The sequence below is a fragment of the Natator depressus genome, chromosome 10, assembly GCF_965152275.1.
Source record: "Natator depressus isolate rNatDep1 chromosome 10, rNatDep2.hap1, whole genome shotgun sequence".
NCBI lineage: Eukaryota > Metazoa > Chordata > Testudines > Cheloniidae > Natator > Natator depressus.
In genome coordinates, this window is record NC_134243.1 from 69,812,665 (window position 1) to 69,832,810 (window position 20,146).

The following is a 20,146-nucleotide window of genomic DNA, read 5'->3' on the forward strand; positions in this document are numbered from 1 at the left end:
ACTAGTCGCCGGGCAGAGTCAGCCATGGCGGCAGCATCATTAGTTGCCGGGCAGAGTCAGCCATGGAGGCAGCGTCACTTTTTTCCACAATAACTATAAACAAGTCAAAATACCGAACACAACTGTCTGATGCCCACCTCCCTGCAATCCTGAAGGTTTCAACTGCTCGGTCACTGAGGCCAAACGTCAACAAACTGACTGAACTGAAGCGTTGCCAGGTGTCTGGCAAACACTAAAAACTCTCTGGCAGGCGAAGAATTGTATAAAGTTGTATGACAGTTTCATTAGTTCTAAGAAATTCGAAATAAAAAATACAATATAAACATTTTCTTTTCTAAACACCATCTTCAGTGACATTATTGGCCTGCTGGGAGGATCTGAGGACTGGCACTGGCCCTAAGGTAAATTGAGACCCCTGGTTTAGACTGAGGCCTTGTCCGGGCTACAGATGCTTTGCTGGCATAGCTATACTGGCAGAGCCCTCTAGTGCGGATGTAGCTTATGCCTACAACAGAAGGAGTATTTCTGTCAACAGAGCTGCACCACTTCCCGGAACAATGTTAGCTGTGCTTCTGTCGGCATAGCAGTGTCTGCCCTGGGGTTTTTGCTGGCATAGCCGTCAGCTAGGGGCTGTGGGTTTTTCATCCCTCTGACTGACACAGGTATGCTGACAGAACTCTGTAGAGTGGACCTGGCCCCACTGAAGTGCCAATGTATGGAAGAGTAAGCGAAAGTGGAGGAAGTGGGCTGAGCATGGAGAAGGAGAGTTGGCACGGGTGACAGCCTGCTATGGAGAATTAGCTGAGAGTGAAATCCATGAAGACCTTTGAAGGGTGTAAAGATCAAGGAGCAGGAGGTATTTTGGGGAGCATTCGAAAAGGGCTTGAGGTAGGAGCAGTGGGGATGGAATGAAAAGAAGGAAACTGCAGACCGACTCTCAGGAAACACTTCCTACCAGTGATGTAAGGCCATGAGATACTTGTGTCCAAAAGGGGAGTGGTGGAAGCCCCATTGCTTGAGACATTTAAACGGGACAGGCCTACATTGATGGAGTGGTTGAATGGGCTTGATGTGACCTACTGTAATGGGTCTTGTCTATCGTTAATGTCTATGGTTTTTCTCTGCCTCTTTTGCATTCTGCCTTCTTGGGATTCAGTTTGAAGCTCACCTTCTACCTGAGGGACAGGAGCACCAGTTTGAAGACCTCAGTGCTGACCTCATTAGGCAGACATTAGCCAGTGAGTCACCAGGCGTGCTCCCCTCTGAAGGCAGCCTCTTGTGTTCTGCGGAGCTGCCTGGACTAAGTGTATTGTCGTGTACAATCAACTTTGTGCACAGCCGTTAGGTTGGCTAGTGCAGTATCACAAGTCTGTTGCTGGATCAGTTGATCTCAACCTGCCCCTAGGGCAATCTTGGTTACTGTCCCCTCCCTTTTCTCCTGCCCCTGCCCCACAGCCCTCATCTGCTTACTCAAGAGTGTACTAATGCTCCATTTTGTCTGGTTTGGCCAATAAATTGCACAGCATCAATGAGTTGTTATGAATCATTAAAGGTGGGTGAAGGTCTCAAGATTCAGAGATGTGGCTCAGTTTGGAACAGGTCCCAAAAGTTTGGTGCTAGTCCCACCTTTGAGACATTATCCAGGCTTCGTTGCTCTGGGAGGCATGTTAGGAATCTCCTGAGGATGGGTTTTCCTATCAGTTTCCCAGCACTTCCATCAGCTCCCCCAAATCTAAACATCCTGCTGCCCGGAGACACCCGTGGGGTTGTCAGTGGCCTCTACCATTGCTGTAGGGGCAAGTGGGACCTTCATGGACTCTGCAAAAACTCTGGTCTGCTATCCTAGTATATGGCACTTTTATCTTGATTGACATGTTTTCTGTATCCTGCACCCTTAAATGGGGGCATGTCACCCTCCCGCCTGCAGAGACAGACATCATGTTGTGTTCACTTCTCAGTGCAGTTTGTGACAGAGGAGACTCATGCCTACCATGAAAAAGACTTTGCTTTTGTTCCTTCTTTGGCGGGGTGTGTGGGTGGTGGTGGTGGTCTCTTCATCTAAAGTAGGTCATTCAGACTGAAATTGCTTTTTGTTTATTGTGTTTGGAGAAACACAATACCTGTACTCCTAAAGCACGCATCTTGCAGGGGAGATGAATTCTGCTGTGTTTTCTGTAACATCACAGGAGCTGAGGGTAATCTGGGCCCTGAAAGAAGGCGAGAACCTGCCAAAAGGAACTCACAATAAAGGGAGAGACTTCTTTCTTGTGAGTAAAACACCTGCCAGAAATCTGCTAATTACACAATAACTTTATTATATCCCACTCGGAAGAACAAACAATACTTGAAGTCTGAGAAATCAGAATAGATTAATGCAGTCAGAATGTCTGAATGAAGCACATATTCTCTGGATCCTCTCAGAAGCTCCAAGGGAGCAAAATGACTTTAAGACACTCTTCTTTATTGCTAGCACTACATAATAAAGTAATTGTGAAATTAGCAATAGATTAGTGAGAGAAGAGAGACATTTTCTACTCAGCGCAGGTAGAAGGTGGAGCGGCTCCGCTCATCTTGGCTTAACCTTCTGTTAGCCCCTGGTAGCTTCCAGAAAACAGCAGAGATACATCACCAGATGACTGGGATTTTTCTTCCCTCCTTGTCTGAATAAATTGCAGTGTGTTTGATTAGGGTGCTGAGGAATGTGTCCTTGCAAAAACTTGCGTTGGATCCTTCTCATTCCCAGGCTCCTCACAGTTTCCCATTCATGCAAGACAGATGGCTGGAGCTTGCAATTTTTGGCTTTACCAGGGGCCTGGGGAAATGGTGGTTGTGATCATGGGGCTTACGGAAAGAACATTTCATAATGATCCCTCCTGGCTTCTGAAGTTCCGTGAGGTTTTCTGGCCTTGACAACTTTCCGTCATGAAAGCTGACGGGCAGTTTTACAACTGGGGCTGTAAAAATCAGGTGATGACTGAGGTTTGTAAAATGTTCATGGGTCTGAGAAGCTGGACCTGGCTATTAGGTCACCTGCCCCTTTCTTCATGGATGAATTTGCGTATGAAAATGGGGGGGTGTTGGGGAGGGGTTAGAGCAGCCGTACCCTGGGATTTGGATGTGTGTGTGCGTGCATGTGCAGGCTTGGATGTGAGGGGGGGTGTCTGTTTTTGCAGGAGGTGGGCTGTGTGTTTGCAGTGTTTGGGCCATTAGGGTGTCTGAGGGGAGCTTGAGTGGGCCCATTTGGCGGTGTTAGGATGAGTGTGTTTGCCCATGCTGGGGCATGTGTGATTGGAGGGATGTGTACATGTGGTATTTTGGAGGGGGCAGTTTGTGAAAGGGCAGGGAGCTGTACATGGATGGAGATGTATTTTGGGGTGTCTGAGAAGGAGGGGGGACCAGTGTTTGGGCTGTTAAGGTGACTGTGGATGTGGGTGCGTTGAGGAGGGGAGGGAGCTATTTGTGTGTAAGGGTCTACTGAGCAGGCTGCTGCAATAGCTCACCCGCCACGCAGTTCCCACTGGGTGACAAGTGTGAGCCCTTGGCTTAGAAGGACAGCATGGAGAGAGACTCCTGGCTTCTCCATTAGGCCTGCTGCCCAACAGTCTGACTGAGTGGCGAGATCGATAAAGCATCCCTGGAAGTGAGCAGCAAATGGGGAACTGGGATGGCAACAGTCAAATTAGAGAAGATGGGGAGGAGGAAACTCTCCTGAGCCTATTAGAGCTCAGCCCAAAGTTTGCTCCAGTTGCTGCCTGGCTCTGCACCATGCTTGGGGCTTGCTCCTGGTACTGGCTGTGGGTGCTTGTGGCAGCCCAGAGAGAGGAGGAGCAGGGAGAAGCCAACACTGTGGAGTGCCAGCAAGAAGGAGAAGCTCTGCCCGTGAGAAAATCCTCCTGCAGCCTCTTCTCAGGCAAGAGCAGCCCAACAAGTTGATGGCAGGTGGAGAAGGTTGGGGGGATTCCCCTGGATTGCAGTCAGAGAGCGCTGCCTGTTTTTCTTCTCCCTCTGTCTGTGAATGCTCTGGCTTTGGAGGGGCTCTGGTGGAGAGGGTGTGGGTTGCTCAGCACACAGTTAGGAAGGAGGGAGGTGCATTTCCATCACTGTGAGACTCACTCAGGATTGACTCCTATGGACTCACAGAATTTGTGAGGCTCACTCAGGATTGACTCCTATGGATCACAGGTTCCCAAGCACATCAGCTGGATCTAGGGGTTGTGTGCATGCAGGCAGGGGAAAAGGGAAGGAGGAGGTGTACATGGGTGGTGAGAGGGAAACGTCATCTGAGCACAGCCTGAGACCCAGGAAGCCCTATTTGTGAATGCTGCTTCTCCAGTCTGTGCTCTCGGTTACTTGTTTAATCTATCTTGGGTCTCATATCATGCCCAGCACTGTAGTATATGAACACCACAGAGGCTGAAATGTCCGGCAGGGACTAAAGACGGTGGCCCTCCAGGGCAGGGCTGAAGCCTGTTCGGTTGCTGCCTGTGCTGTAGTTCTGGAGGGAGAGGACTTTGGTCTCCAGGATTGTCAGTCTGGCTCGCTCACCGGTATTGTGAATGGGACGGGCTCTCCCCAGCACCCATGCATTGCCTGGGAGATTCCCAGGATAATTAATCTGTTCAAGAGGTTAGATTACTCTTTGTCCAGCTGACGCGACTAACCTAGGTGAACTGTATGTAACAGTGAACAGAAGAACCACACAGGGATCTGGGCTGCTTGTCTCTTCATTGTGTTGTCTGACGTTTTTGTGTGTGATGGCTCTAGGTCCCGTGGCAGTGATCAGCGGGGAGGAGGATTCTGCCAGCCCCCTCCATCATATCAACCATGGCATCACCACACCCTCGTCGCTGGATGCTGGCCCGGACACGGTGGTGATCGGCATGACCCGTATCCCTGTCATCGAGAACCCCCAGTACTTCAGGCAGGGCCACAACTGCCACAAGCCAGACACATGTGAGTGCCTTATCCAGCTGGATCCTTCTGCTTATGTGAGGACAAGAATGGGGGCTGGGGTGGGGGGAAGAGGAGTGGGTGGAAAAAGAAGGATGAGGAGGAAGAGGTAAAGGAAGAAGTGGATGTGGGGGAGGATAATGGGTCTTGTATGGTCCAGAAGTGAAAGTGAACTGAAAGGTAAATCTCAGGTCACAAAAATCACAACATACATGTAGGTGCTTCAGAAGGAGAATTCCCACCCTCACCCTCCATTCCACTTTCATCCTCCTACCACCACCCGTTAATCACCTTCCCCGTTTGGGACAGAGACAGCCTAGAATGGAGCCTGCAGACGCTTTCTTTGGGCACTGTACCTGAGGCGTGAGCCAGTGCAACTTGAGAGCAAAAGGCATTAGAGAGACCTGATTCCCCTGTGGGATAAGGATGCATCTACCCTTCCTTCTCCAACAATTCCCTACCCTCATAGCAGCGGGACTGCCTCCTTGAACAACCTGCAGCCGAAAGGGCAAACACAGCAGTATCTACAGGTAGGGCAGATACACAGAAAACACTTGGAGCAGGAGAGCAACAGATTTGGACACTCCATTTCTTACACTCAGGGGGGCCTCTGAAAAGCTTGAAATCTGCGTTGTGGGCAAAATCCATTAAATAACAAATATCTTCCACACCAGGTGATAAACTGTTCAGCCCAGCTTAGCGGGAGCCCTCATAAACTCTGATAGTGAAAGTGAAGGGCTATTAAAAAGGATGCACTGTTGGTCACCACATACCACGACTGCTTCCTGGGCCACTGTCCCTCAGTACGTGGAGCCCATGCACAGTCAGTGGATCAGATACAAACCTCCCGCTGCACCCTCGGCCTTTGTCAATTCCTAGAAGCAACCGCCTCCCACTCCATTTATTGTTCAGGTTCTTGGAATATTTTGCATTTCTTGGTTCCAGTCAGGGTTGGATGTAACAAAATGTCACAAGGAAAGTTATTGTCACCATCTTCCCGGCCTGACCAGAAGCAGGAAGTACCAGGGATCTTGCTGGAGAGCCAGACTCCCAGTCTGTTTTTGCAAACTCGGGAGGCTGGAAAAATTTGAGTCAGCAGCTGAGCTTTGAGGTGTTCATAGGAATCAAACTTCCAAACCGTTAGAAATTCACCCAGTACTGAACATTAGGCAGGAACTTGGTTCTCCATGGCCGCGTCTTTTGCAATCAGATAACCCCAAACAGCATCCTCTTCCCCTCCTGCTGAGACGTCAAGGGCTGGTCCTATCGCTGACATTCACATGAACTGATAGAGAGAAACATGAGCTGGACCTCCAATCCTGGACTGTTGCTTGTTGCACTTCAATCACCGGAGCAATGGGGTGTATCCAGTTACTGTGTCTGGCTTTCCCTTTGATTTGTATTTTAATGTATTTCTTTTGATCAGTTTGTACAGGGAGGGAGTGGAGTGTTTTGGTTAGGAAGAAGGAGCCAAATAGTGTGGTATTTCTGTATCATATTTATGTTTTATATTTCTTATAGCACCTCATCTCAAAACACTCTACAGACTCTGATGGCTTTGATTCTCTCATTTCTCTCTCATCTCTGTAATCTATGGTATTTCATAGTACATCAACTGTTTTGGTGTGTAAGCACCATTGCAGTAGTGGTGGTTGAAAATCAGAGGATTCAATTTACTCTGAGTTTTGGGGGTTTGGTTAACTATTGTGGGGCTGCCCGGGAAGTAGATCGCAGCAGAATATGGTCCAAAAGCTTCACGGGTTCCGTTTGATTAAGATCTGAAAAGTTCAATATGCAGCAGAACCACGAGGGGCTGGAATCTGGATCATTTAACCGGGCCATGTGGGGAGAATTTAACATTGTCAATAAATATACGCACAACAGATTATAGGGAAAGCACGTCCCTCTGCTTATCTGCCTGGAATCATCTGCAGGGCTCCATGTTTCTGGCGTTAGTTTAGTATATTTTAGGGCCCAATCCTGCAGCTCTTATTCAGACCAAACTCCCTGTGACTTCAGTAGCAGTGTTGCATGAGCCCTGGAAAGTATTATAGTTCACCTTTACAGTAAATAAAACCAGCCAGACTCTTTGGAGCTTCCATTTGGTTTTTATTTTACCCCAGCTGTTCTGGCCAGCCCTCATTTAGCATGTTGGGGCTGGCTGGAGGTGAGTGACTGTTCCCATTCACCCAGCATTTTACACATTGGACCTCTGGTTTGCTCCTCTCAAAATATTTCCCCCTCCTCCCCCTCCCCTCTGTGAAGGAGAGGTGAAGCCCTTTAGATAGGCAAGCCTATTAATACCCAGCAGCGTCCATCCAGAAAAGGGGCTGGTACAATGCCTGGACATACCAGTGGCTGTTAGCCCCTGCCCTTCTGATCACTGTCTTCCTGCTAAGTCCACTAGCTAGATATTAGACTATGAAGCCCATCACTAGCAACGTCATTCGCCCCCACATGACTTGTAGAGCCCAGATTCACAGACAAGATTTTAACGTATAACTTAAACTTTGGAACGTGGCTTCTCTCTTTCTTTAGCTTGGCCCTGCTCCCTGGTTGGCTGTGATGCCGGGTGTTTGGGCTGAGGACACACAGACACCTGTTACTGAATTACAGTGAGGAGAGAAAACTCTCTGTGCTTAATGCCATATTAATAGTACATTGGTGTGATATAGATTTCCGTCACCCTCTGCACTAACAAACATTGCTTATCATGCGGGAATGATGGATGTTTATTCCCAGCCACTTAGTTCTGCATAATGGAATTGCAGATGAAATATGGAAAGTGGCTTGCTGCCTGCTAAGCTTTGCCCCCTCTTGCTGCTTCTGCACAAACTTGTCCTGTGGGGGGTACTCTTACAGGCCCATTAATTACTGCTGTCTGCGAGGAGACAGACGTTTACTTCTGACTATGGATGTGCTGGGGTTTTTTTTCCTATCAATAGGATGAAGGATGCTGGAGCTCTCTGTCTCACCTGTGATTTTCTCGGAGCTCCTGAGACCAGGGCCGTTCTCTCACTCACCTACTTGCTGCTGCTCCCAGAATTAGAGAGACGGAAGGGAAGAGTCATTCTTCCTTTCCTAGATGTGGGTTTGGGGAAAGGGCCTGGAAGCAAATATGCCACCCTGTCCCTATATTGGGACGTATCGACTCTTTGGGACCTCGCGCTCTGCCCCCTTCCGTCCTTTGCCATTCCCTTTGCTCCTTCCGGCCATAACTCTGTGTGCACCGGTCAGCACCATGGCTTGGAAGGATGCATTTTTTTAATAAACAAAAGCTTCAGCTTCAGTCGTTCTCACTCACCTGCAGGGGGTTAAGCTGAGTGTTAGATTTAAGATGGGGCATATTGATCTCAGAGGAATTGGTGGCAATATAGAGCCCCTTTTTTCTGGGACACTGAACAGGGATCAGGTGGGCATATCTGCTTACTGAGATCTCAGGGTATCGGAAGAGCAATGGGCATGGATGAATCTGTGCCTTCACTGTCATCTGGAAATAGTTGTGTTTCTTTTCTAAAATGCAGTTAAGTTGTTTTGGGTTAGGGCACCGTATGGAAGGGAACTCATCAGAATTCAGCATGCAGTGGGTCAGAAGGTTCCATCCCATGAGTGATGCTGGTGCTGAAGCAAAACGTGACTCATTCTACCCTCCAACGTTTCCTGAAAATGGCAGTCGGTTCCTGTGGGCAGGAAACTGCAGTTTGCGACAAAAATTAACCACATGATGGTAGAAAAAATCATCTGCCCAAGAATGTCTGCCCAAGAGACATTAACACTGATGCGGTGCCCTGATGCTGGTGGGAAGGCCCAAATGTCACTGTTTTGACCATGAACAGCTGTGGTTGTTGACAGCAATGGAGACTTTCCACTCTAGCTCCAATTTGCCAGTCCTCCCCAGAGTAAAAAGGATCCATTTTGCCCCCTGACTCTAATTCCAGGTGGGTGATGGAAGAAGCTGGAAATTTCTTAGATCTAAAAGCTTCAGAGATGTTTTGGATGAAAAGGTTTGGAGGCTGACCTTGCTTTTGATAATGGTAATAAACACGGGCTATGTTGAGGTGATTATTTATTAGAACTTCTTGAGTCTGTCCTGTCAGGCTCTATGCAAACATGGTAGCTAACATTCAGTTGGCTTCCTGTTTTGTCAGAACAGCAGTATCCCAGGAGCAGTTGTTCTTGAGGAAAACTGGCTTTTCTGAGGTTGTTCCAGAGCAGAACTAGGAAGAAAAGGCCTCAACAATGAAAAATACTTTCCAAGAAGGAATCCGAACTTTTCTGAAACTCCGGCAATGCTCAGTTTGAGTCTGGGGTGAAGGGTCAGTTGGGGCTGCTCTCTCAGAACAGGATGCTCTGGCTCCAGTAAAAACAGCAATGTTGGAGTCATTCAGAGCCTGGTTTGATTTTTGTTGCTGCTGCTGCTGCTGCTGACTGGGCACAACGGTTGTTTGGTTTGTTTTCCTCTGTCGGGACTGGTGCAGCCTCAGCACTGCGATGCATTCGCCATGTGGGTGGAGCCGACGTCCTTCTATAGAGTACTAATGAGGGGTTTTTTACAACCTCATTTATTACAGGCTGCCCTGACATTATTGCATATTCTAAGTTAGTAATTACACATATTCACACTAATTAAGTAATTAGATATAATTACGCTAACTGTAAATACATGGTAATCGGCTAAAAAGAAGTATTTCAGGAAAACCAAGACGAATCACACAATAAAGACACCATCAGCAGCCTTTCCGCACATCACTCTGTCTTTATCTTGCATTTGGAGTGAAGTTTGAAAGGGAATCTGTGATCCATTCAGAAATCATACTCTTTAAACAAATGGATTTCCTCCCCTATGTCTCTGATAACACTGGAAAGTCAAAATGAGAGAGGATTTTTAAAAATCCAGTTTTCCCCTCACTGCTGATGCTCTTTGTTCATTAGTTGTATTTTCTCTAGCTTGGACAATGGAAACTGACTAAGTCCATTCCATTTTGCTTGTAATCAGTTTTGCTCCCAGGTTCTCCAAGATGCACATTTTAGGTTGCAAATGTTTGCAGTTTATTTGTATGGAAACAACTGTTTTCACTGCTAATAGAAGAGGAAACGTTTCTGGGGGCAGTTAGGGTTTGCAAAAACTTATTTCCACCAAAAGTAAATTTTGAGCCAACTTTGAGCTGATGACAGAGGCCCTTTAACTGTTAATGAGCAGCCCAGAGTAACTGAATTATAGTAGACATAGCCTCCGAGTAGACTGAATCCCTCCCCCCCCCGAACCCTTTGCAAGTCCTACTGACGCTCACGTACACAAGCACTGACCCAGCTCTCTGCTCCTTCGGAAAAGCCTTAACCTTCCCAGAGACTCTAGTTCCCTTCACTTTTTTCAGAGGTTTGGCCGTGGCGCTTTCCTGTGGGGTACATCAGCATTCTATGCTGCCATCCTTTGCGGCCAATGTGTATCTGAGGTCATTAGGGGACTTAGTGGGGAGGTTTGGGCTGAGGCCTAATCAATATGCCGATGACACCTAATTGTGCATCTCCATCTCCACCAACCCAGGGAGGGTGATCAGGTGTCTCAGAGTTTGGGTGAGGCTGGGGCATAGATGAAAGTGAGCTGGTTGACACTTAGTCCAGTTAGACAGACGTGTTTATGGGGAGTTGGGGAAGCAGCAGGATGAGACTGAGTTGATGCTATACCTCCAGTTTGAGGCTGTGTTCATTTTTTATTACCTCCACTCACAGCTTGAAGGTCGGGTTAGATTCCCAGCTGCTTTTGAAGGATGAAAGAATAGCAGTGGTCAAGGCGCCTTTGTCCATCTAGATCTGACTAGGAGGCTGTGCCCATTTCTCTTGGATGTGAATTTAGCTGTCATGATCGATGCCTTTGTCACCTCTAGATCAGACTGCTGCAGAGCGCTCCATTCCCCTACCCCCAGCAAGCACTTCTTTTGTCTGCTTTCCCATTGCTGTCCAGCCGCCAGCCTTTCCACTGCCAGAAACCCTCTTGAGCTTTCCTGGACAAGAGTTCTCACTGATGCCTGCTGCCCAGTCCTGATGGTCAGGTTCGGAGGTGGGGTGGAGACCACATGTGAAATAGGCTCCCTTGGGAAGTGGTGGAAACCCTGTCTCTAGAGTTATTTAGAACTGGACTGCACAAAACATAGGAGATCTTACTGTAGGGGTTGACCTTACATTGACAAGTGGGTGGACGGGTATAGGCTGGATCTAATAAGTCTCTTCCATCTCTTTAGCACTTATGTCTAGGAGGTTTCTGGCTTGGCTCTGTGCAAAAACCCTGACCTCAACACTCGCCTTCTAGCAGCTGGAAAACCTCCATGATTCTGAACTAGAATCCTGCTTCCAAACCTTGCAATCACCCCCCCACCACCACTACCACTCTAGAGTAGTCTCTGCTGGAAACTGCTTAGAATGCCAAGGGCTAATGTCAGTCTCTTGTGAACAGATTTTAATGTTCAAACCCCACAGGCAATGAAGCAGAACTGAGCAGTGCAGAGTGGCAGAATAAGGAAAGCGCAGGGCCCCACTCACCCCTTCTCGCCCACCTCCTCTGCCTCATTCTCCTGACTGACAGCTGAAAGGAAAGGTCACTGGCCTGCCCATCCAGCTCTCTCTACCTATGGTCAGCTCGCAGCTGGTTTCTCTCTCTCTGCTGCACTCTCCAGTATTCCTTATCTGTAAGCATTTGTTCTCCATCCCATTTACCCAGCTGAGGAAGGGAGAGAGAAATGGCAACAAATGCCAGAGCTGAGAAGTCAAACCAATCGCAGGCGGAGAGTGGCAGACTGACCATCCAGACCCGTTCCAGAGCTATTCTGAGTTGCAATTTGACCCTCAGGATTAACACCACTACGAGTTGGTCTTCTGCCTTTCCTGCCATGGGCCATTAACTTGCTATTGAGCCAAAGGAATAGCAGGCTGCAGTGGAATGGTTGGCAGGTGCATTCTTCCCACGTATACCAGGACTGTTGGCCAGTACTGCAGGTGTTCCTACATGGGTCCATTCAGGAGAAACCAAACAATTAAGGAGGAAAATTCCTGTCCTGCCTTTCTCTCCCCAAACCCTGCAGGCATTGCAAGGCATTGTGGTAGCCAATGATGCAGTGCCTGGTGGGACAGTCCCGCCCTACTCCTAATGTGACACACATGCTGTCTCTATTTGCATACAAGCAAATCACCTCCTGCAGCTGTGAGGATGGGCTCTGAGGAAGTTAGATCCTACCAGTTACTTTAATGTGTGTTTATTGAAGATGTTTGTAGCAACAAAACAGAACAAAGGCAGCAAAGCACAACGCCAGCCCGCACCAGGAACTGAAGCTGACAGCACAGCTGTGGCGGGTGATGCTGCATCCGGAAGCGACACTCCCAAGTGCAGCGAATCCAGTTCCATTAGAAAACAAACCATTAACTCATCCATAACTCAGTTATGTGCTGGTGACACTGACCTGCCCGTAGGGAGACAGTGTTCATGAAGGGATGAGACCCATATACAGACATCAAACAGAGAGCAAAGCCTTCCCCTAAATACACATCCTCTGGCCCCAGAGTCACTCTTGAGGCCCCTTTAATCCTGGCGTGTCCAAAGGTGTCAGCTTGCCTGAGGGGATTTTAGAATGGAGCCAAAGCTCTATGAAGGGGGCCTGTAAGTTGTACGAAGAAGCAAAGCAGGGAAAGGCCTTCAGCATATTTCCTATTGGGCTGGAGCAACTCTATCACCCCAGGCTGCTGTTGCTCATCAGAAGCCCTGTCCGTCCATCAAGAAAAGGGTAGTTTGATCTTTCCCACTTAAGCAGTATGGGAGCAAACTCTTCCACACTAGAATAATGATTAACCCTGAACGCTACTTGGCTGCAGCAAGGATGTGTATATGCTCACTTGCCACCCTGGGCACATGCACACTTACCTGCACACTCATTTGTGCACCTGTGCACACTCATTTATATGTAGCCTATCCCGCCAATGTATTGCAATAACATACCCATCATTCTTACTTGTACGCCCTCCTACGTACACATTCATTTGAGTACGTATGCATGCTCACTCGTGTACTGCAGTGACAAGCATGGTATAAAACCATAGTTGGATTAGCTCCAGGCACTCACTCACCAATGCATGTGCTCTCACACGTACATTCACACCCACTTATCAGACGCCTCTGCTCACAAATAACTTTGCACCTGTTAATTTTCTACTTTCTGCTGAGCACGCTTGCCAGTTCTGACACGCCCCCCCCCCCCCCATGCAGATCCAGCAATGGCAGCAGGCACACTGACATGCAGCCTGGGCAGCTTCCCTTTCACATATTGCCCCTCTACCTGTCAAAAATGGCTGTCTCTGCAATTTCTGGAGGGTGAAGGGTTTTCATGAGCTCACATGAGAGACTGGGTTTTCAATTCTGGCAGATCATAAACTGTGAGGCATTTTGGGAGTGGTGGGGTGAGAAAGAAAGGATAGGGCAGGTGACAGAATGAGGAGAGAGATTATCATGCTGTAAATTGGTGCCTGTTTAATCATTTATGTATTGGTATTTTGTAACGTCTATCCGGTTGAATTTGTCTCAGCTTCACTCTATTCTTGGGGCTGAGGTGGGTGTCTATGCCACAGAAAGACATAATGGTCTTCATCAGTCACTGATGTCCTGGCTCAGAGCTCCGTCCTCTCCGCCTGGCGTAATGGTGACACAGCAGCTTGTCCTGGGGATATTGCTAACTCATGCAGCCCTGATGCCAGTGATAAGGAAGAAGGCTTTAGAATGATCTCCTAATAGCTGATTGATTGTGTGAATTATGCCTTGGGTATTTCTAAAAATAGATGGTATATCTGTAAAGAGAGAGAGCTGAGCTCCTTACCCATCAGGTATTTATTTATTGTGGGTTTTTCCTGCATTTGGTTTGGCTTATAAAACAAGCATTCCGAAAGAGATAGAGGTGGTTAGGGACTATTTAGAAAAGCTGGACGTGCACAAGTCCATGGGGCCGGACGAGTTACATCCGAGAGTGCTGAAGGAATTGGCGGCTGTGATTGCAGAGCCCTTGGCCATTATCTTTGAAAACTCGTGGCGAACGGGGGAAGTCCCGGATGACTGGAAAAAGGCTAATGTAGTGCCAATCTTTAAAAAAGGGAAGAAGGAGGATCCTGGGAACTACAGGCCAGTCAGCCTCACCTCAGTCCCTGGAAAAATCATGGAGCAGGTCCTCAAAGAATCAATCCTGAAGCACTTACATGAGAGGAAAGTGGTCAGGAACAGTCAGCATGGATTCACCAAGGGAAGGTCATGCCTGACTAATCTAATCGCCTTTTATGATGAGATTACTGGTTCTGTGGATGAAGGGAAAGCAGTGGATGTATTGTTTCTTGACTTTAGCAAAGCTTTTGACACGGTCTCTCACCGTATTCTTGTCAGCAAGTTAAGGAAGTATGGGCTGGATGAATGCACTATAAGGTGGGTAGAAAGCTGGCTAGATTGTCGGGCTCAACGGGTAGTGATCAATGGCTCCATGTCTAGTTGGCAGCCGGTGTCAAGTGGAGTGCCCCAGGGGTCGGTCCTGGGGCCGGTTTTGTTCAATATCTTCATAAATGATCTGGAGGATGGTGTGGATTGCACTCTCAGCAAATTTGCAGATGATACTAAACTGGGAGGAGTGGTAGATACGCTGGAGGGGAGGGATAGGATACAGAAGGACCTAGACAAATTGGAGGATTGGGCCAAAAGAAATCTGATGAGGTTCAATAAGGATAAGTGCAGGGTCCTGCACTTAGGATGGAAGAATCCAATGCACCGCTACAGACTAGGGACCGAATGGCTAGGCAGCAGTTCTGCGGAAAAGGACCTAGGGGTGACAGTGGACGAGAAGCTGGATATGAGTCAACAGTGTGCCCTTGTTGCCAAGAAGGCCAATGGCATTTTGGGATGTATAAGTAGGGGCATAGGGAGCAGATCGAGGGATGTGATCGTTCCCCTCTATTCGACACTGGTGAGGCCTCATCTGGAGTACTGTGTCCAGTTTTGGGCCCCACACTACAAGAAGGATGTGGATAAATTGGAGAGAGTCCAGCGAAGGGCAACAAAAATGATTAGGGGTCTAGAGCACATGACTTATGAAGAGAGGCTGAGGGAGCTGGGATTGTTTAGTCTGCAGAAGAGAAGAATGAGGGGGGATTTGATAGCTGCTTTCAACTACCTGAAAGGGGGTTCCAAAGAGGATGGCTCTAGACTGTTCTCAATGGTAGCAGATGACAGAACGAGGAGTAATGGTCTCAAGTTGCAATGGGGGAGGTTTAGATTGGATATTAGGAAAAACTTTTTCACTAAGAGGGTGGTGAAACTCTGGAATGCGTTACCTAGGGAGGTGGTAGAATCTCCTTCCTTAGAGGTTTTTAAGGTCAGGCTTGACAAAGCCCTGGCTGGGATGATTTAACTGGGAATTGGTCCTGCTTCGAGCAGGGGGTTGGACTAGATGACCTTCTGGGGTCCCTTCCAACCCTGATATTCTATGATTCTATGAAAGAACGTTGACCTGCCTGCTGTACCTACAGATCCATGATGTCCATGTAGTTCATGGATGTTCTGATTTGTGGAATGTCATGGTACCAAAGAAAGGGTTATTTTGTAGAAGCTAGTTGCCAGGTTCCAGGAGTTGCTTGGAGACAATGTCAGGCTCTCTTGGTACAGTATAATCCACCCAATGAAAGTTGGTTTTGCAGATGTAACATCACATCCTGCTGGAGAGTTTTGGTTGGGTGAAGTCTTCCAGAGTTGATCTGAGTTGACTTGGTTTGAAGGAGATGCTCTCTCTGCTGGCAGTGCAGTTGAATTAAAGCTCCTAATAAAGACAGCAGTTATTAATGAGAAGTCCAGGTGCCGGTTAGAAAAAATATTACTCCCAACTATAGCGTGAGCATCTTTAGTAGCGCTGCCTCTCCCAATGGAGGTTTGGTCTGGTACCCTAGAGCTGATGTAATGGTGATGGTTCATCAGCAGTCACAAGTACTGTCCATTTCCAATGCTGCTTTTAGACAGAGACTCCAGGAGTGGTTTCTCCTCAAAACAGCATGTACAGAACATGACAGAACCCACAGTTCCAGTGGTGAAACCCAAGTAGAGATCAGGGTAGAAAGATGCTCTCCCCGATTGCAATAGGTTCACTCCAAAGACCTCCTCGTGTCAAAGGGGGCTCGCGTTCCGTGGATCTGGGAACGGATTTGTGAATGGCCTGTGAATGCTCAGCCAGGCCGATTGCTAAATGAGCTAGACAGTCTTTGTAAAGAGTGGGGCTGTCTCCTGTCTCATGTACCAAAACTTGGCTATGGAGGATGCCGCATCTGTCACTATGCCGCAGGCACTTGGAACAACCCAGTGGCGGACCCCAGGGTAGAACTGAGCTGCATCTAGTCCAGTCTGCTGCCTCTAACAGTGGCCAGTGTTGGGTGCTGCTGACGAGGGTGCCACAATACGGTGCACCCAGTCATGCAATAGTATTCTCACTGAGGGGGAGTGTAGCAGGGATTTCTTCCTGACTCCAGCTAGTGATCACTTGGTGCCATGAAGTCTGGGAGCTCTTGTTGGTTTACTCCTGGGAAATTGTGAATGATTTATTATTTACATTGCAGTAGCACCCAGAGGCCCACTAATGTAATTGCACATACCGTTCTTCAGAGAAAGGTCTAATCCTTTTGAGTCTTACTGAGTTATTTGCCTTAATATCTTGCATCGGTAGTTCTCCAGGTTATTGATACATTAAAATATTGGTTTTAAATATGCTGGCTTTTAAATCTGGAGTGCCTTCTTGTTCTTGTACTATAGGAAATGCTAAACAGAAGCTTCATTGCCTTTCCTTATCCCAGTCTCTCACACCCTATCCCATTCTATCCTTTCTTATTAACCCTGTGCCAGGCTAAAGGGTTCTTTCAGAAACAAAATAAAAAAACATTTCATTTATATTGAGAAATAACAGATCTATGTGGCTCTGATAAGTATAAAAGGCAGAGAAGGTGGCTAAATCTCCAAAGTGTACATGGCAAATTTGCCTTCTAATTGCAACACTGAAATGAAATTAAAGTCCCTACCTCCCTCCCTCCTTCATCTCATCTTCTCTCACCCTTCCACCTCCTACTTGAGGGATTAATTTGAGCTAATCCTCAGATGAGCAAAGTCTTTAGGAAATCAAAGAAGTAAAGTAAAACCATGGGGGTAAAAAACCTCACACTCGACACTAATAAAGAAATTACTGGCGTCCTACATTATGAATTGGATAAATTTTTAATGGCCGGGAATGTGGTTGATTTATAATGCATCCATCCGGCCTGAAGAGCCCATCGCCAGCTAATAAATAAATGACTGGCCCCTTGTATTAAAAGTATCAGTCATTTTACATCATGGCACTGTAACTGATGTAGAGTATCAAGCATGGGGTGGAGTGGGCCTGGGGCCATGGCAAGTTCCATGCAGGCAGAAAAAGCAGGATGGGGTTCATGCCCCCAACCTATGTTTCAGACAAGCTCTGTGAGGCCAGAGAATGGGTCTCAGTTGAGGTGGTCCCGTGAGAACCTGGCTGGCTGGTTGTAGTCCTTGAACCCTGCTCCCTTAGAGGAAAGTGAGCTCAGCTGGGTTTTCCTTCCTTCCCCCGTACCCATTTGGAATTTGCAGCCTGCATTCTGGGGGGAGGTATCTGCTCTCTGGTTTGAAAGCTGTCAGTACAGGGGGGAGAAACTCCCAGGAAAGGATCTCAGCTCCAGTTCCATGCATTGTGTTAAGCAACCTGCAGTTTCCATTCTTGTCCTTGCATTGCTGGGGCCCTCACAAACCAAAGACAAATGTAGCTAGGCTGAGGTCTTGCTCCAAGTGTCTCCAACAAGGTCTCATTCAGTGCAGCTCAGTATCCTGTCTTGTGGGTCTTATACTTAGGGTGCAGAGCCTGTGCAAACCAGGGGACAGGAACCCAGAGTGTTTGGTGATGGGCCCATTAGTGGATATCATCGAAGATCTAGGACAAGATTTGCAAGCCCATGTTCACTGGGGCAGAGCCCAACAAGCCAGAGTGAGGCTTGGTGGCAGGACACGCCTTACAATGAGCAGGGCAAGGTTCCTGAAGGAAGCAGGGTGTCCAGGAGCTTTGGGTGTGTTCTGCTCTAGGTTTCTCAGGTAGATTTAATTAGCACTTCACAGCTCTCTAGAAACACTGATTACTCCTCACCGCCACCTGTCAGGTAGCAAGGGATCCTTGTCTCCATTTTACAGAAGGGGAAGGCAGAAGGGGAATTGACTTGCACGGGGTCCCAGGGCAAGTCAGTGGCAGCTAGGACTAGATCCTGGAGTTGCTGGTTCCCCAGCCTGCATTCAGCCCACTAGACCATGTTGTGTGTTTACGTGCCTCCTGTAATTATTTCATAGTTGGCAAGGAGGTAACTCCCAGATGAGACCAGTTAAGTTAGCTCCTTGCCAACTTGGTAGGAGCTGGGCTGAGCTGGGTGTGAAGGAGTAGCTCCATTTTACAGACATCATTGCCAAGCACATAGATATGTCATATGCTTTCAAAGAGGCTCATTGCAGAGCTTACGAGGGGAAGAGTAGGGAAATATTTGCCTTATACAAAAGGCCTCCTTACTGCCTCTCCTTACGTGACTTCCTTTATTGGCTGAAAGAATGCAACATGGAGCCTGGGACACTGGACTCACTGACCGATGAAAACAGAGTGCTCCAAGCTACAGATTTTGTCTTGGCCTGGAGGAAGAAAGAGTTTATTGCCGTATTTATTATGTTTCCCCACAGTAGCATAAATAATATTTTCATAATAGATGTGGACCTTATGAATAATACAGAGTCTTGATCTAAGTAATTGCGATGCTTTTTAATATAAGAGATCTTCAGTGTCAAGTACTATTAATGAGCTGCCTTTACTCTCTCTCTCTGCTGAGGGCAGTTGCAAACCCCAGCACTGTGAGAATTTGATACATATGGAGAAGATTCTATTGCACTGTTCAATCATCTTGTTCTCTTTGAGATACCCCAGAAAAAGTATCCTGTTTGCTGATTTTCTCAGCCTTCCCTGTGTTTTGATAGATGCCCAAGTTGCGTAGGTTGCTGGGAAACCAATACTCTTACATTTCGTATAAATCTGTGAACATCTGATTGATCCACACATTGGCATTAACTACTCTAAATTGCAGGGACTACTTTGAATTAATGCATATATAATACACTAATTCCACCATTGTATATACATTGTTTTAGTAAACCTAGGGTGGATGAAGGGTGCCAGATCATCCTGGAAACTGAGTTCCTCTCTCCCTAGATCTGGTATAGCACAGGAATTTGCAGTGTTAGTTTCCATAGCCAATATGCCTCGGTTTTGCCCTGGAGGGACCAACCCTCGAGGCTAGGAGGTAGTTCAGCCTCTGTGGCCCATTTGGTCTTTGGCCTCCTTTTTGAGGCTGAAGACAAGAGAGGGCAGTTAGATGGGGGGGAGACATTTTCACAAGTGTCTATATAACTTCGGCACTTTGGAAAATTTTACCCATGGTGTTTTTTGTGATGTGGACACTTGTCCACTAGGAACAAGACAAAGACCCACCACCCCGTGGGCTGTGGGACTAGTTCAACTACCTGGTTGGCGTGGTGGAATACTTTTCTCAGGACAGAGGTAGAAGCGCTGTCCTGAAGTGCTGCAGGAAATGTTGATGGTGCTCTTCCCTTTGTCAGCAGAGCACTGAACAAGCATCCCAACATGTACGGAGGCAGGGCATGCTGTGCTGTGCTGCTTGAGGTGATGTTTTTTTGGGATGAAATACAAACCAAAGATCCTGGTCACACTCCCTGTGGTCATTAAAGATGAGCGGAAAAGTCAGATTATTAGACATGGTGTTGTGGTTAGATTCACACTCAGGTAATGGCATTCTGCCTGTCTGATTTCCCCCTACAGTGTTAATTGGAAGTACTCCTCGTCACTTGCTGTCCTAAAATCCTGTGTAGACTTGCCTCCTATGTGCTATTAAACAGGTGGCTATGTTGTTAGAAATGGTTCCTTTATAAAGTACATGCTGTCTGTAATGCCTTATGATCCTTTGGGATGAAAAGCACTGATGATACTAATTATTATTAAGACTGAACACACAATACCTCTTTAGCAGTTACACTGTCATCTGGGGGGGATAATGTGATGGCGGTTGTGGGAATTGCTGTGTGGTCATTTTC

General features: G+C 47.4%; 1 protein-coding gene across 5 annotated transcripts in view; it reads left to right on the forward strand.

Moving 5' to 3' along the window:
• NTRK3 (neurotrophic receptor tyrosine kinase 3) overlaps positions 1-20,146 on the forward strand; it is a 320,506-nt gene that overhangs the window by 196,218 nt on the left and 104,142 nt on the right. For all 5 annotated transcript variants that reach the window (XM_074966486.1, XM_074966489.1, XM_074966490.1 and 2 more), the window contains exon 13: positions 4,765-4,953. In XM_074966486.1, the coding sequence (XP_074822587.1) occupies positions 4,765-4,953 (189 nt within the window). The remainder of the gene's footprint in view (positions 1-4,764; positions 4,954-20,146) is intronic.